This window comes from Glarea lozoyensis, assembly GCF_000409485.1.
Source record: "Glarea lozoyensis ATCC 20868 chromosome Unknown GLAREA1, whole genome shotgun sequence".
NCBI lineage: Eukaryota > Fungi > Ascomycota > Leotiomycetes > Helotiales > Helotiaceae > Glarea > Glarea lozoyensis.
Window position 1 is genome coordinate 387,906 of NW_007360983.1, and position 12,581 is coordinate 400,486.

Genomic DNA, 12,581 nt, shown 5'->3' on the forward strand with positions numbered 1-12,581 from the left:
CCACCCCACATCAGGGGCACAGCATCCCTTCACCCTGTCCTGTTCAGAAAACCATCAAGGAAATGAGAGTTGATCAAATCTACCTGGGCCTGGGATGCCGAATTCAGCAATTGTTACACAGATTGCCCACACAATGGTGCAATTGAGTGGTCAACTCAAGAAAGCACAGCCCTCCGCCCCCTGATACGACAATAGCAACTGGCAAATAACCAACAAAACGGTAGGAATGTTGGTGGAGAAAAATCCTGATTGGCTTAGCCAGCGAGGTAATACCAAAACAGAAGGAAAGAGTGTCGTCCATGTCAAAGAGAGAGAGGCACAGCTCGCGTTGCCATCCGAATTGGCAAAAGACGGAAGCCACGGAATACCTGCGCAACTACTGGAACAACTCCGGGCTCACCAAATCAGGTCTTGTCACTGAGCCGCTCGGCGCTCGCACATCCTATTTTGCGAACATTTTCCGTCCCCCAATATACCGACTGAGGTTGTATTGATGCAGGTCAAGGTTGAAGGATGAGATGGCGTCCGGATAAGAATTGGCGCACAGGGCACCATATATTCTCACCATTCAGGGCTGAACTACCCTGAGGGGGTTAAGCGAGGTTAAGCGGGCCAACAACAACAAAACAAAGACTCCCTGAGCGGCGCTGTTTGCTCTTTCATCACAGTCACATTGAAACGTTCATCCCGCTCCGGTCTGGCTTGAAGATCGTAACTCGGCACCAGCCTCCCTTCCAGACCAGTTCTGTAAATACTGATACTTCGCCTCTGACAATATTAGACATCATGACTTTCGGTGAGCATCCAACACCCAAAGCTCGAGCTGAAGCCCAAAGTACGCCCTGAGTGGTGCATAAACATCAAATAACAACAAATTTGCGCTTGCGGCGCTTTCCACCGCTTACGACATCATGGAGGGATTCCCAACTAGAGAATTTCACCCACGTTGATGTCAAGATCGACCCCACCGGCCGACTGAACGGTAGGAAACGCATGGCCCCCTAGCACTCACGGTTGGCACCTGGGAAAGTCTGCACCCCGGGCGATTCGCAACTGTTAGTTCAAGATTTACGGCTTGATTGTATGCACTGCTATCTCACTTTCTGATCCTGCGATTGCCTTCTTCTTCTCTCCTATGTTCGGGTCCCGTGGATAGTGTTTTCTTGAAGCGGCCTATTAGTTGCATCGGGGGATCTCTAGATAAAATGCAGACGCGATGCGCCTTCAGAAACTCTTATCATCAATATTTAACTTGATACTGATACATGCTGTTCTTGTTCTTCCTGCGCTAGGGTTAGAAGTTCAGGCTTCCATCCGTGGGAGGGCCGCCGTCCCAGACCCGATCGTTGTACCACCAAGTCAAATATGTAAGTTTGCATGAGAGTTCCAGAATAGTAATAGCTGATTTTATTAGGGGATGGAATTGACGGACAGTGGTCCTCCTTTGGTTTAAGAGTAGGAAACCCTCCTCAGAATGTTAGAGTCCTCGTCTCTACAAACTCCCAAAACACTTTCGTTGTTCATCCACTTGGTTGCTCGAAAGAAGCTATAAATCCAGTTCCACTTCAATGCGCAAAAGATCGGGGTCTTCTCTTCAATCCTAATAGCTCCACGACATGGAGCGATCAAGGAAATTTTGGTCTCAGTAGCGATGGGATAGGGCTAGAAGCAAATCTTGGTTATTCTCTGCCCGCTTCATACGGTCTAGAGACTTTAGGACTAGGCCACGTCTCGGGAGATACCAATGGACCAGTACTCGTAAATCAAACCGTCGCTGCTTTCGCGTCTGCTTCTCCGTTTTATATGTGAGCATTAAAATCCATCACCGCGTGGAGAGAAACTAACGTCAAACAGGGGTATCTTTGGCCTAGGTACACAACCTCTCAACTACTCGTCACTTGGAAACTTCTCAGCGCCCTCGTATTTTGTATCTCTAAGAGACCAGAATCTTATTCCTAGCTTGAGCTGGAGTTACACTGCTGGCGCTAGATATCGTACGTTAAGTGTATCTCATCAAAACCACGCGCTAACAAGAATTTAGAGCTCAAAATTGGTCAAACAGCACAATTAATATTTGGTGGGTACGATGCTTCAAGGTTCGTAGCCAACACTGTGAACTTCACTCTCGCCAATGATGTTTCTCGCGACATCGTAGTAGCTATCCAATCGATTTCATACACAGGAACCACTCAAGAAGTTCTGCTACCGCAGCCAATATACTCTTTCATCGAGTCTACGGATCCAAATTTCTGGCTTCCAGCGGAAGCTGTGGCAGCGTTTGAAAGAGCTTTCGGGATTTCGGTTGATAACGCGACGGGTCTTTATTTGATCAGCACTTCACAATATGCGACTTTGAATGCGATAAATCCCTCGGTGACATTTACGTTAGCGAATTCCCTTTCCGGAGGCTCGACGGTTGATATTGTGTTGCCATTCAAAGCATTCATTCTACAAGCTGCTCCTCCATTTACACCAAACACAACATCTTACTTTCCGTTGAAGCTAGCAGCGAATAGTACTCAATACACGTTAGGGAGAACATTCTTGCAAGAAGCGTAAGTTCATTCTTGAAGATGGTGTCAAAAACGCTAATTTTCTTCGAGATATTTGACCGTCAACTACGATACGAAAAGTTTCTCTGTAAGCCAATGCACGTGGAATGATGGCGCTGTACCTCAGATAGTATCACTTGGATCGAAATCATCGCTCGGAAGTGGAAACGGTGGGAATGCAACGACTGGAACACCAGGAGAGGGATCAAAGAAGTCCACTGGTCTCGATACCGGATCAAAAGCTGGAATTGCCATTGGAGTCATTGCAGGGGTTGCAGGTATAGGAGCCATCGTCTTCTTCCTGCTTCGTCGTAAAAAGCAAAAACAACCAATCACTCCGACTGGTACAACACCTAGAGCGACTACTATATCACCAGATCACACATCAACAACTAATGTCGTAATTAAAAACGAACCCGATACCGACATGTGGAGCCTCTCCAACAAACAAGACCAAGTAACTCCGATACATCCACTTCATCACGCCAGATCGGAATTATCTGCAATAAGTGATACAGCTCGGGAGCTTCCCGCAGAGGACAATCGGGAAGGAGATTATTCCACAGAAGAGCGACGGATGCGTTCATTGAGAAAGGCACATCGGACTCCTGAGCTCGATAGTGCAGACTTTTACGAGCTAGACGGTGGCCCTGTCTCGAGTCTGTTATCACGCGTAAGAGAAGAAAGATATGCAAGCACCACAAACAGCTCACCTATAGAACGTTCTCCTTCTACAACGCAGTACTCAGAACTGGGCGTGAGCCCAATAGATTCTTTCGGGTTTCCACGACCGCATCATACGCCTGAGCAACAAAACTCGTGGTTAGATATGTCTCCGCATAACACTCCCAATGTGCGCGTCGTTTCTCAAACTGAGAATAACCCGGCTCTTGCGGGTCTCGTAAGTCCTATGTCACCTCACAGACAAGGAAGCAACACTCAAGTAGGGAATTCTGCTGCTTCCCGAGGCCCTCAAATCAACAGGACGGGGTCATCTCGAGTCAGTGGACCTCTATCGTCGAATTTATCTGAAACATCAGCTAGATCTACTCGCTCTGCCCGCTCTGGGTGGACGGACAGTGATCTATACTCGGTGAGATGAAAGCAGAACATCGGTCTCGCAACAATTTAAGAGGTCTATAGAGCTCTCGGATCACGCGCGAACAGCATCACAACTTCAACTTGAACGACCACGAACCCTCTTCCATCTTAAAAGCATGCGATATCATCACCACACGGTACATAACCCACCAACAACTCAACTTCCACCACCAACAGCATTTCCTGGCGTCACAACAATTTACACTAATGAATAGAACGGGCAAAACAGGGAGGAGTTCACATGTTTATAAGGGGTTCACAACGAACATATTTGTAAATATCAATCACATTCTATACCATGATCTTCGTATGCCCCCAATTCCTATGTCCTTCTCGAAATTACCCGTCATCAACCAATTACATCCCAACCAACCCGCCAAGACGGCTACTGTTCCACAGCCTTTAAGGTTATAGTACCTACATATCCTCTACATGACCACGCCGATAATCAATTTTTCTCTTCAAACCCTTCATCCCCAGAAATGTTTTCCCATTCCCGAAGAATAACATACACGATCTTACTCCGACATATCACGCTCCCTCAGCCCATCCCTCTCCAGTCACACAACCCAAAACTCCCGTTTACACAGACCAAAAACCCTTCATTCCAACGCAAAAATGGCTTGCCAAGCTCCCCACATACACCCATCCCCTTTAAGCGATCCATCGGCATCATCCTAAACACATTACACAAAGTGCCTGCTCAGTGCGTTATTCCGATTCTCAACGGGAAATACCCCACAATCCGCATTTAGCCAGTCATATTGCTGCCTTGATTTTTTTGATTGTGCCGAGCTGATGAATGAACTGAACACGTTATTTCTGAGTTGTATAAGTAGAAGGGAGATGTCTCGCGGGGGTTTAATTTCCACAGTTGATGTCATAACATTCCAAAGATTGAAGAGATATATGAAACGAGTTTGTTCTGCAGCGCGAGTTTAATCTTTATTTATTGTGTATCTGTGATTACAATATTCAAAATGCAAATCACAACTTTCTTCCTCGTTGCTTTGTGGTCTGGTATCGGTTTTGCGGTGCCGAGTCCTGGTATGTATCTCTCCCTTCCTCGACTCATCCTCACGCATACCACCCCCTTTCTAACTTCAAACAGACACCACAATCCTCACCCGCTCCCTCGGCCTCTGCAAATCCCCATCTTGTACTTCGAAATGTCCAGATGGAACGTACGTCCCCGCCTAGACTCCTCTTTCACTGTATATACTAACATCTCCAGACCATATGATTGCTGCGTAACCTACGTCCGCGACCCCTGCGCCGACCACCAAAAATGCGCGTTCATGGATTGTATCTGCGAGTGTGAGAAAATCCCGTAAGTCATCCTCCACCCCTTCTCCCCTCTCTCACCTCTCTCCCGATTCCATCCTCCCACCATCCCATCCCCTCCAAACCCATTTCCATGTCTAACATCATGAATAGAGCAACATACCTCTGCAACGCAAACTATTTCCGCGACCCCTGTTCGCCGCTCCACCCCACGCATCCGATCGAAACACATACCCTCGTGTTGCCGGACCCAGCTGCACCTACTGCGTAAGAAACAGAACCAAGAAGCAAGAGAAGGAAAGTGGAGGGAGATTTGCTAACGTAGGGCGAATGGTAGGTGTGAGAAGAAAGGGAAGAAGGCTGCGAAGAAGTGTAAGAAGATGGCACCATGAGCTGAGGAATGATGGACTTCGAGAGTGTGGGTTTAAGTGGTACGAAAGGAGTATGATGGCGTTAAATTTCTGGGTTCTGGGAAAAGTTGTTAAGTGTGCGGGATATGTGTGATCATGCCTGTCTTGGAAATTGGAGGATTAAATTGTTAGGATGAGTACTTTTGTCAACCTAGCCGAGAGTTCTGAAATTAGGATTTTCATCTCACTTTGTGAGATAATCGTTACATTCTGTCTTACAAGCGTGAAAGTAGGTCTAAAATTTCGAGAAGAGGGTGTTTGCTTCGCATGCTTTGTGGTGCATTTGTGTAGCTGCCTCGCAGGCAAGTCGAGCAACTAATATTCTAACGCTCTCCTGGTAAAGCTTAACCTCTGACTGACAACCCACCCGGCCACGATTTCTCAACTAATAAGTCTAGTCAAGTTTCAACTCAAAAACTGCTCTTCGTTTCCCGTCACCTCTCAAGATCTGCTTCTCTGAACATAAAGCTCAATACAATCACTTACACTTCACAATTCACAATTCTACTTCACAAGAGACACAGCTTTCAGTAACGCTGTAAAGTATTAAACTTTTATCTCTCTCTCTAGGTATTCAACTCTTCCCCCATTTCACAACATCCCTAATCAAACCACTAAAAATATCCCCCTCCACCCCAAAACCTAGAAATCATCCAACCCACTAAACACCCCAAAACGCCATGCAGACGCTAAACCGCACACAAGAATCCAACTCATAAAACACTACTCTACCAACTAACTCCCCCACTACCCCCCCCCCCCCCCCCCCTTCCCCCACCCCCCTCCCTCACATCCCTTTTCCTATTCCCATTTCACATCCCCTTCCCCTCCGCCAAATTCCTTCTCAGTTTATCAAAATACCCCTGCGGCCAAACCTTACTCAACTCCATCTCCGTCGGCGTCCGATTCTTCATCTGCGCCGCCACACTCAAAAAGATGCGTCCAAGCAACTCCTCCGTGATCGGGAGCGCCGAGTCATCGAAATCAATGGGATTGAGGAAGGGATCATTGTCACTGAGCAACTCGGTGGCGGTAGGACGTTTGAACTGATCTCGCTCGAGACATTTCTTCATCGTCTTGATGAGGCCAGCGGGGACGGGAACGTTGCCGACGCCGACGGCTGGGTAGTCGATGGCGTAGTTGAAGTTGATGATGGCTTGGCAGCGTGGCAGCATGAGGGCGATGTGGTCGAAGGGGGGACGGCCGTAGGTTAGTTGGTAGAGGATGCAGCCTAGACTCCAGATGTCACTCGGTTTGCCTAACTTCATGAGTTTGGTGGCGCTGCCTGACATACGTCCTCGAGAGTCGGGTTTGGCATTGTAATCGATGAGAGATTCGGGTGACATGTAATTTGGTGTACCGATTTGGTTTTCGCGGTGGACGTTGACAGTTTCGTCAGTCTCAATTGCATTTGCAATTCCAAAGTCAATAAGCTTTAATCGACCTTTGACGACCACAAAATTTGCTGGTTTCAAATCCGAGTGGACTACATCATGGTGATGGATAGCTTGAATGCATTCGAGCATTTCTTTCCAATAATATCGAACAAATGTAGGATCGAACTTGGGTTGCTCGTTTTTGTTTCTGATATCCAAAACCTTTTTCATATCCAATTCCCCAAGTTCCATCAGCTAGTTTATCATTAGTACCAGGTATACTTTACATTCGAAATTGACATACCACACTGAGCACTCCTTTCTCGTCATTCATCTCATAATCATAAAGACGAATGACACGCTCCTCCCCCTTGAGCTTCTCAAGCAGGTCAATCTCGCCCTTGAAGCCCTGCACAGCTGCCTCATCAGCATCTTCGAGATTGACCTTCTTTAACGCGTAAAAGGTGGAATTTTCAGCCATCACACGGTATACTCTCGCGCTGCCTCCTCTTCCAACGCAATCTAGTCGAGTGAATATCTTCCCATTGACCTTGACACGGTTTCTGCTCCTACTTGAGGCAGTCGCAGCCCCAGCAGGCCGAGTTGCCGCATCTAATAATGACATTTTGGGTGGTGGTGGAGCTGGTCTTCGTGGTGTATTTTGGCTTCGAGCTGCCAGCGGCTGTCTTACTGGAGAAATAGTAGCGCGCCCAACTATCAAGTCCACGCTATCTGGTCTAACAGGAGCCTTTTCCAGTTTATCAAAGAACACGGCTGGCTCCTTGTTCCTCTTGAACGTTGGTGGTGCCTCATTCTCCTGATCATGCGTCGAAGGTAAATCAGGTCTTGGGGCAGGCACTTTGAACACAGGTTGCTCTTCATTTTGAACTGCTTGAAGAGGGGCACGCCGATTTGACATTTCTTTAGCCAGTCTGTCGGCACTACTCAATGTCGGTGGTGGTGGTGACCTTGATCGCAAGACAGAGTTGAGTAAGTCGTTTGAACCGCCAATTGGGCTACCATTACCGAAGTCTCTATACCCAGATGAATATAACGAGGTTCGATGCGGTTTTGACTCTTGACTAGACAGAGGTTCTTGACTTTGTGATTCTGATCCTTGCGACTCTGGATTCTGGGATTCCTGACTTGAACCTCCTGCATTCAAACCATCTCCTTGCTCATCCACCGGACTCTGCTCCTCATCGTCCATCCTCATTCTCCTCCGTCTCATTGGTTTATGCGCAAACATTCCTCCGATCTCCGCTCGATTGCGCATTGAACTTTGCAAGCCAATTTCCTCAGCTCCTCTCCTGCGCCCGATTGTTGATGGATTATATCTTGAAACGCTACCTTGGCTGGTAGCTAATTGTGTTCGAGCAACTGTTGAAGGATATTCTTGTGAAGCCGACCCTTCACGCTCTCTACGTAACTCAGAGCTCGTCCGACTCGAGCCTTTATCCAGCGAGCTTCGCGATGACCCCCGACTCCCATGGGCAATACTTGTAACTCGTACAGTTCTTTTAACTGGCGCCGGCGTACTCAAATCCAGAGGACTTTCCGCTTTGACTTCCACAGGAACCTCATGCTGTTCATCGGCGGCATCCGATAGCGATCCTGACCTCTGAGGTCCAAGGGGCGTACTGCTCAACCTCACAACCCTCCTCCTCGGATGCGGACTATGAATCTTATTTTCCACCGGCGACGTTCGACCCTGATAAGCACTCGCGCTTCCCGCCCTCCTCAACCTATTTTCCACCGGCGAGACACTCTTCCTCTCATACCTCGGCGCATCCTCCGCAGGCGCATCGTCGTTCAAAATCGCATTCGTGATAGCGCTAAACACCATAGGAACCGGAATCTCATCATCAGAGCTATCCATCGAATACGCGGGCGCAACTCTCTTCGCCTGCGCAGGCTCAACCTTCTGCGCCCTCATCGACGGTTGTCTCCACGCCTGTCGTGACGAAGGCCGTCTCGCAAGCGACGTGAAATGGGAGGAGCCCATCGGTGTAGGTGAAGCGGTCGCCATTGTGATAAACACTAATTCAATTCAAAAATATGCCGATATCGCTGTCCTGGGAATGTGTACAAAGTCGTAAGTCGTAATTCCATGCTCCAAACCGAGGGAAACAGCAGAAAATGCAAGCAATTGCGCGTCGTTGGGTGTGGTTATCGCGTTGTCAAGACGGTCGATGGGAGGGTCTTGATGTTTCTCGTTGTGGGCCCGTCAGGTTTACTTTCCGTTGCTATGTGGCAACCAACTCGAATCCAACTCGATTGCCTCTTTCGACCATGAATCGTGCGAGCGCACATCGGACGAGGCTCTGATGTTTGGGATTGCTTCATGGTGAGCGACATTCTATTCTTTTCTTGCAACAGTTAAGTGTACTCAGGCAGTACTATTCTATTCGTATTAATAGCTTCGCCTTTCCTCGAGATTGTGGAAATGATGTTTGGAAAGTCTCTTCATATCCTCTGCTTCGGCGATAGCCTCAGCGCGGGGTTCACTTTGACCGGCCCAGAGTTACATCCTTATGAGGTTGCTATGAAAAGTACATTGCAAAAGGCATTTCCGACTTATGAGATAACTACGGATGTTCAAGGTGTCGCTGGAGATCAAGTTGTAACGCCACCAGGTGGTTTCTTGACCCGAATGGACATGCTATGTGAGTCTAGGTGGAGTCCAGCACGGTTATCCACCTTTCGTTCGAGATACAGATTTTTATACATGAGCAGAGTCAGGGGTCTTGTTCACATTTGATTTTCTGAAATTGCTTCATGCATAGATACATAATTTGACCTTTGTTCTACACCATATTAGCATTAACTCACACATCACTACCACCTACACACTCAACCACATCTAACCTCATCCAGACGAACGACTCGACCAGAGCAATCCCTACACACACGCCGTGATCCTCGGCGGAACAAACGATCTCGCCGTCGAGCATCCCGTCACTTTGATCTGGAAAGCCCTTAAAGATGTGGTGAGGTCTCCTCATTCTGCACCTATCTCTCTTGCTCCAAGCGTCACACGTATCACGATTTAGAGAACTAATCTCACAACCAGTACCAAATCCCCCTCTCCCACAACACCACCGTCCTAGCCCTCACAATCCCCGAATGCCCAGCATGTTTCAACGTTAAGCCGCAGAAGCGAGATCGTATTAACGAAGCTATGCTAGCACGACAAGCTCATGATTTGTAAGTCCACAGTCTGCAACTTTATCAATCGTTCTTCCATAGAGGCTTTCACAGGAGAGTCCGCTGATGAGGGCATAGTTACACACTCGACCTATGCAGCCTCATCCCCTTCCAATCTCTCCCCGAGAAACGAAGGAATGAACTGTGGGACGACGGAGTACATTTCACGCATGAAGGGTACGATCTGATGGGAAATTTGATTGGAGAGAGGTTGGTTGAGATCATTACAGCTCAGCTGAATGAGTCGGCGACGGGAGAGGAGGATGAGGGGGAGGAGGAGGAGGAGGAGGAGGGTGAGGCGGTATTAGAGGAGGTCAGGGAGTTGAGGTGAGGCACGGAAGTGGGGGGGATGAATGGGCGGATGAGAGAGAAATTACGGATGGGATGTGATCTGTACGGAGGATGCCTCTGAGAGGTATAGTTGTTCAGTCTTCGGAAAGGGCGGATCAGAGAGTCGGGATATACAAAGGAGGCTGGGAAGGATGCTATTAATGATTATATGGTTACTAAGACGGGGATGCATCCCGCGATGATTAATGAATATTTTATTGATTACATATCTTCTCAATGCTTTTCTGGCGTGAGTACCTATTGTAAAAGCTCTATATTCGTTGTCTTGTCATTACATCCGCAAACGCCCATGCCGTGTCTTTTTAAGACGTCTCTCAGAACCTGTACATGCCCTCTAAACGCCATATGTAATCAAAACGCTCTAATGCGATTTATACTACTAAAGTCTTGGCGACGAAATCCTAATAAACTGTTAGTGCAATCTAGACTTGATATGGGTTTCACTTACTGGGTATCGCAGCTGTAATTCCGATGTAACCTTTTCGACTTCTTCAGCCAGTCCTTGGACGTTAGAATCCCATCTCCGTAATTCCTTGCCAACTACACCCTCAGCACGACCACTTCCCTTCTCGCCAGTAGCCTCACCACCCTCGAACCAGATGATTCTCTCCACCTGATCGATTCTGCCAACTAAACGACCTTGCTCAATCATCCTAGCTGTTGTCTCTTCTGCCTTATCGCCATCGAGACCTAGCAATAATCCTAGGGCATCGAAACCAATATTGTTGTATAATCTTGAGGCACCCCTCAGGTTGTGCTCTACTACAGCCTTTGCCAGCACTGTACTACCATCCGATGTCCTGGCCAGCTGATGTGTAGCCAACCCCTCAGCGAACTTGGCCACCTCTTCAGGCGACAGAAGTCGATCCAAGAACATCTTTTCAAGTATAGGGAATTCCTCCAGTGTTGCCGCTCGCTCATCTTTGTACAAGCGACCTAGTGCACGACTTCGAAGAGGCCCAGCCGGCGCCAAAACAGAACACTTGATAGCCATGCTTAGAGTATGTAAGCGTTCTTCCTCGCCAATAATCGGCAGCAGACTGATGTCCTGGTAACCCTGCGCCGCGGCTAGGAAGTTTCGTCTCGCATCCTGGATTCGTGCTTGAGAAAGCTTGAAATGTAAGTTGAGATCGCGATCTGACACGGTATAGATCAGATTCTTCGCTTTATTTAGATACTGTTCTGCGAGGGTGGTATCGTCGACTTCTAGGTAATTTCGTGTAATTCGGATCCAGAATCTAACTTTATCTTCGTTCGAGACCTTGCGCTGTGACGACTCCAGAGGTATCCCCGCTAGAACTTTCGCAGCAGAAAGATTGTCTTCGTCCTCCTCGTATGCTGTCGCCATAAGCTCCCGTACCTGAGCATTCTGTTCTTCGAAAGAGGATGCCTGGGCTGAGAAGACCTCAAGAGCATGTTCGCCGACTGCAATCTTCGAATCGTTACTAGTGACTGTCTTGAGCTTTTGCACAAATAGTCCGCAGAGCGAACGTGTGGCTACTATTCCAAGGGAGTTTGCAAATATGGAGTCGAGGATCGCAGTTAAATCGCCAGCCAACTGCGTTGGCGACGAGGCTAGATGTACTTGGGAAATGAGAGACTCAAAGCCTTGCGGCTTGTCTGATGAATTGGAGATCTGCTTCAGCGCATCGGAGACCTTTGAAGAAGCCATATTGCCGGAGATATGTGTTGAGAAGATCCAGAAGCTCCAAGTTGGACTTGTGGTTCAAATAATGACCAGGCTGAGGACGATGCGGGGGACTTTCAAAGGGCACCTGCCAAGCCTCGCTAAAGCTATCCCTGTCGTTCAGACAACTTCCATTGCTCTCCTCGAGCCTCGAAGGCTCAAGATCTGTCCAGGTTCAACGTATTTCACATTTTTGGTATTCGCTGCCACATACCTGGCTATGGTATTTCAAAACTAGCAATGATCGTCTGAACGCACATTGCTCGCTCACGTTATTTCCTCCTTAGTTCTTAGACTACAAGCCAAAGACTCCACAGTTTCGGTGAATCGTAGGAGTTTCCACTGCTGATAGCATTTTATACTCGTAGTATATTCAAGTACTGCCATTTACACTATTTAGTTTCTCGTCGGGCCTCTTTTCCATTCTTCTGGGCTTCAGTCGACGATTGGTTGGTCCTTCTTGGCCTATCCGCGTTCAAGGCTAGTGCATGCAGCTCAAGCGAACTGTCAACCTGGAAGCTTACAACTCCTCAGCTGTTGTTCCAAAAGCCAAGGCAAGTGTGCACGAATATCTGGGAACGTTCTAACGTCATCTTTCTACAAAACTGAATGC

General features: G+C 47.9%; 5 protein-coding genes across 5 annotated transcripts; 3 read left to right on the plus strand and 2 right to left on the minus strand.

The window, feature by feature from the left end:
- Positions 1–1,216: 1,216 nt before the first annotated feature.
- Positions 1,217–3,654, plus strand: GLAREA_08782 (Acid protease; the record flags this gene model as incomplete). The annotated part of the gene is made up of 5 exons (XM_008077743.1): positions 1,217–1,367; positions 1,415–1,805; positions 1,855–1,994; positions 2,042–2,555; positions 2,604–3,654. 5 exons carry the CDS (start codon positions 1,217–1,219, stop codon positions 3,652–3,654), a joined length of 2,247 nt encoding a protein of 748 aa, XP_008075934.1.
- A 979-nt stretch (positions 3,655–4,633) lies between these two features.
- Positions 4,634–5,329, plus strand: GLAREA_08783 (uncharacterized protein; the record flags this gene model as incomplete). The annotated part of the gene is made up of 5 exons (XM_008077744.1): positions 4,634–4,700; positions 4,765–4,837; positions 4,888–4,983; positions 5,091–5,204; positions 5,275–5,329. 5 exons carry the CDS (start codon positions 4,634–4,636, stop codon positions 5,327–5,329), a joined length of 405 nt encoding a protein of 134 aa, XP_008075935.1.
- An 830-nt stretch (positions 5,330–6,159) lies between these two features.
- Positions 6,160–8,752, minus strand: GLAREA_08784 (Protein kinase-like (PK-like); the record flags this gene model as incomplete). The annotated part of the gene is made up of 2 exons (XM_008077745.1): positions 6,160–6,978; positions 7,028–8,752. 2 exons carry the CDS (start codon positions 8,750–8,752, stop codon positions 6,160–6,162), a joined length of 2,544 nt encoding a protein of 847 aa, XP_008075936.1.
- Positions 8,753–9,172: 420 nt separating this feature from the next.
- GLAREA_08785 (SGNH hydrolase) lies at positions 9,173–10,261 on the plus strand (the record flags this gene model as incomplete). The annotated part of the gene is made up of 4 exons (XM_008077746.1): positions 9,173–9,389; positions 9,601–9,713; positions 9,797–9,930; positions 10,009–10,261. 4 exons carry the CDS (start codon positions 9,173–9,175, stop codon positions 10,259–10,261), a joined length of 717 nt encoding a protein of 238 aa, XP_008075937.1.
- Positions 10,262–10,652: 391 nt separating this feature from the next.
- Positions 10,653–11,953, minus strand: GLAREA_08786 (Winged helix DNA-binding protein; the record flags this gene model as incomplete). The annotated part of the gene is made up of 2 exons (XM_008077747.1): positions 10,653–10,682; positions 10,730–11,953. 2 exons carry the CDS (start codon positions 11,951–11,953, stop codon positions 10,653–10,655), a joined length of 1,254 nt encoding a protein of 417 aa, XP_008075938.1.
- Between the last annotated feature and the right edge of the window lie 628 nt (positions 11,954–12,581).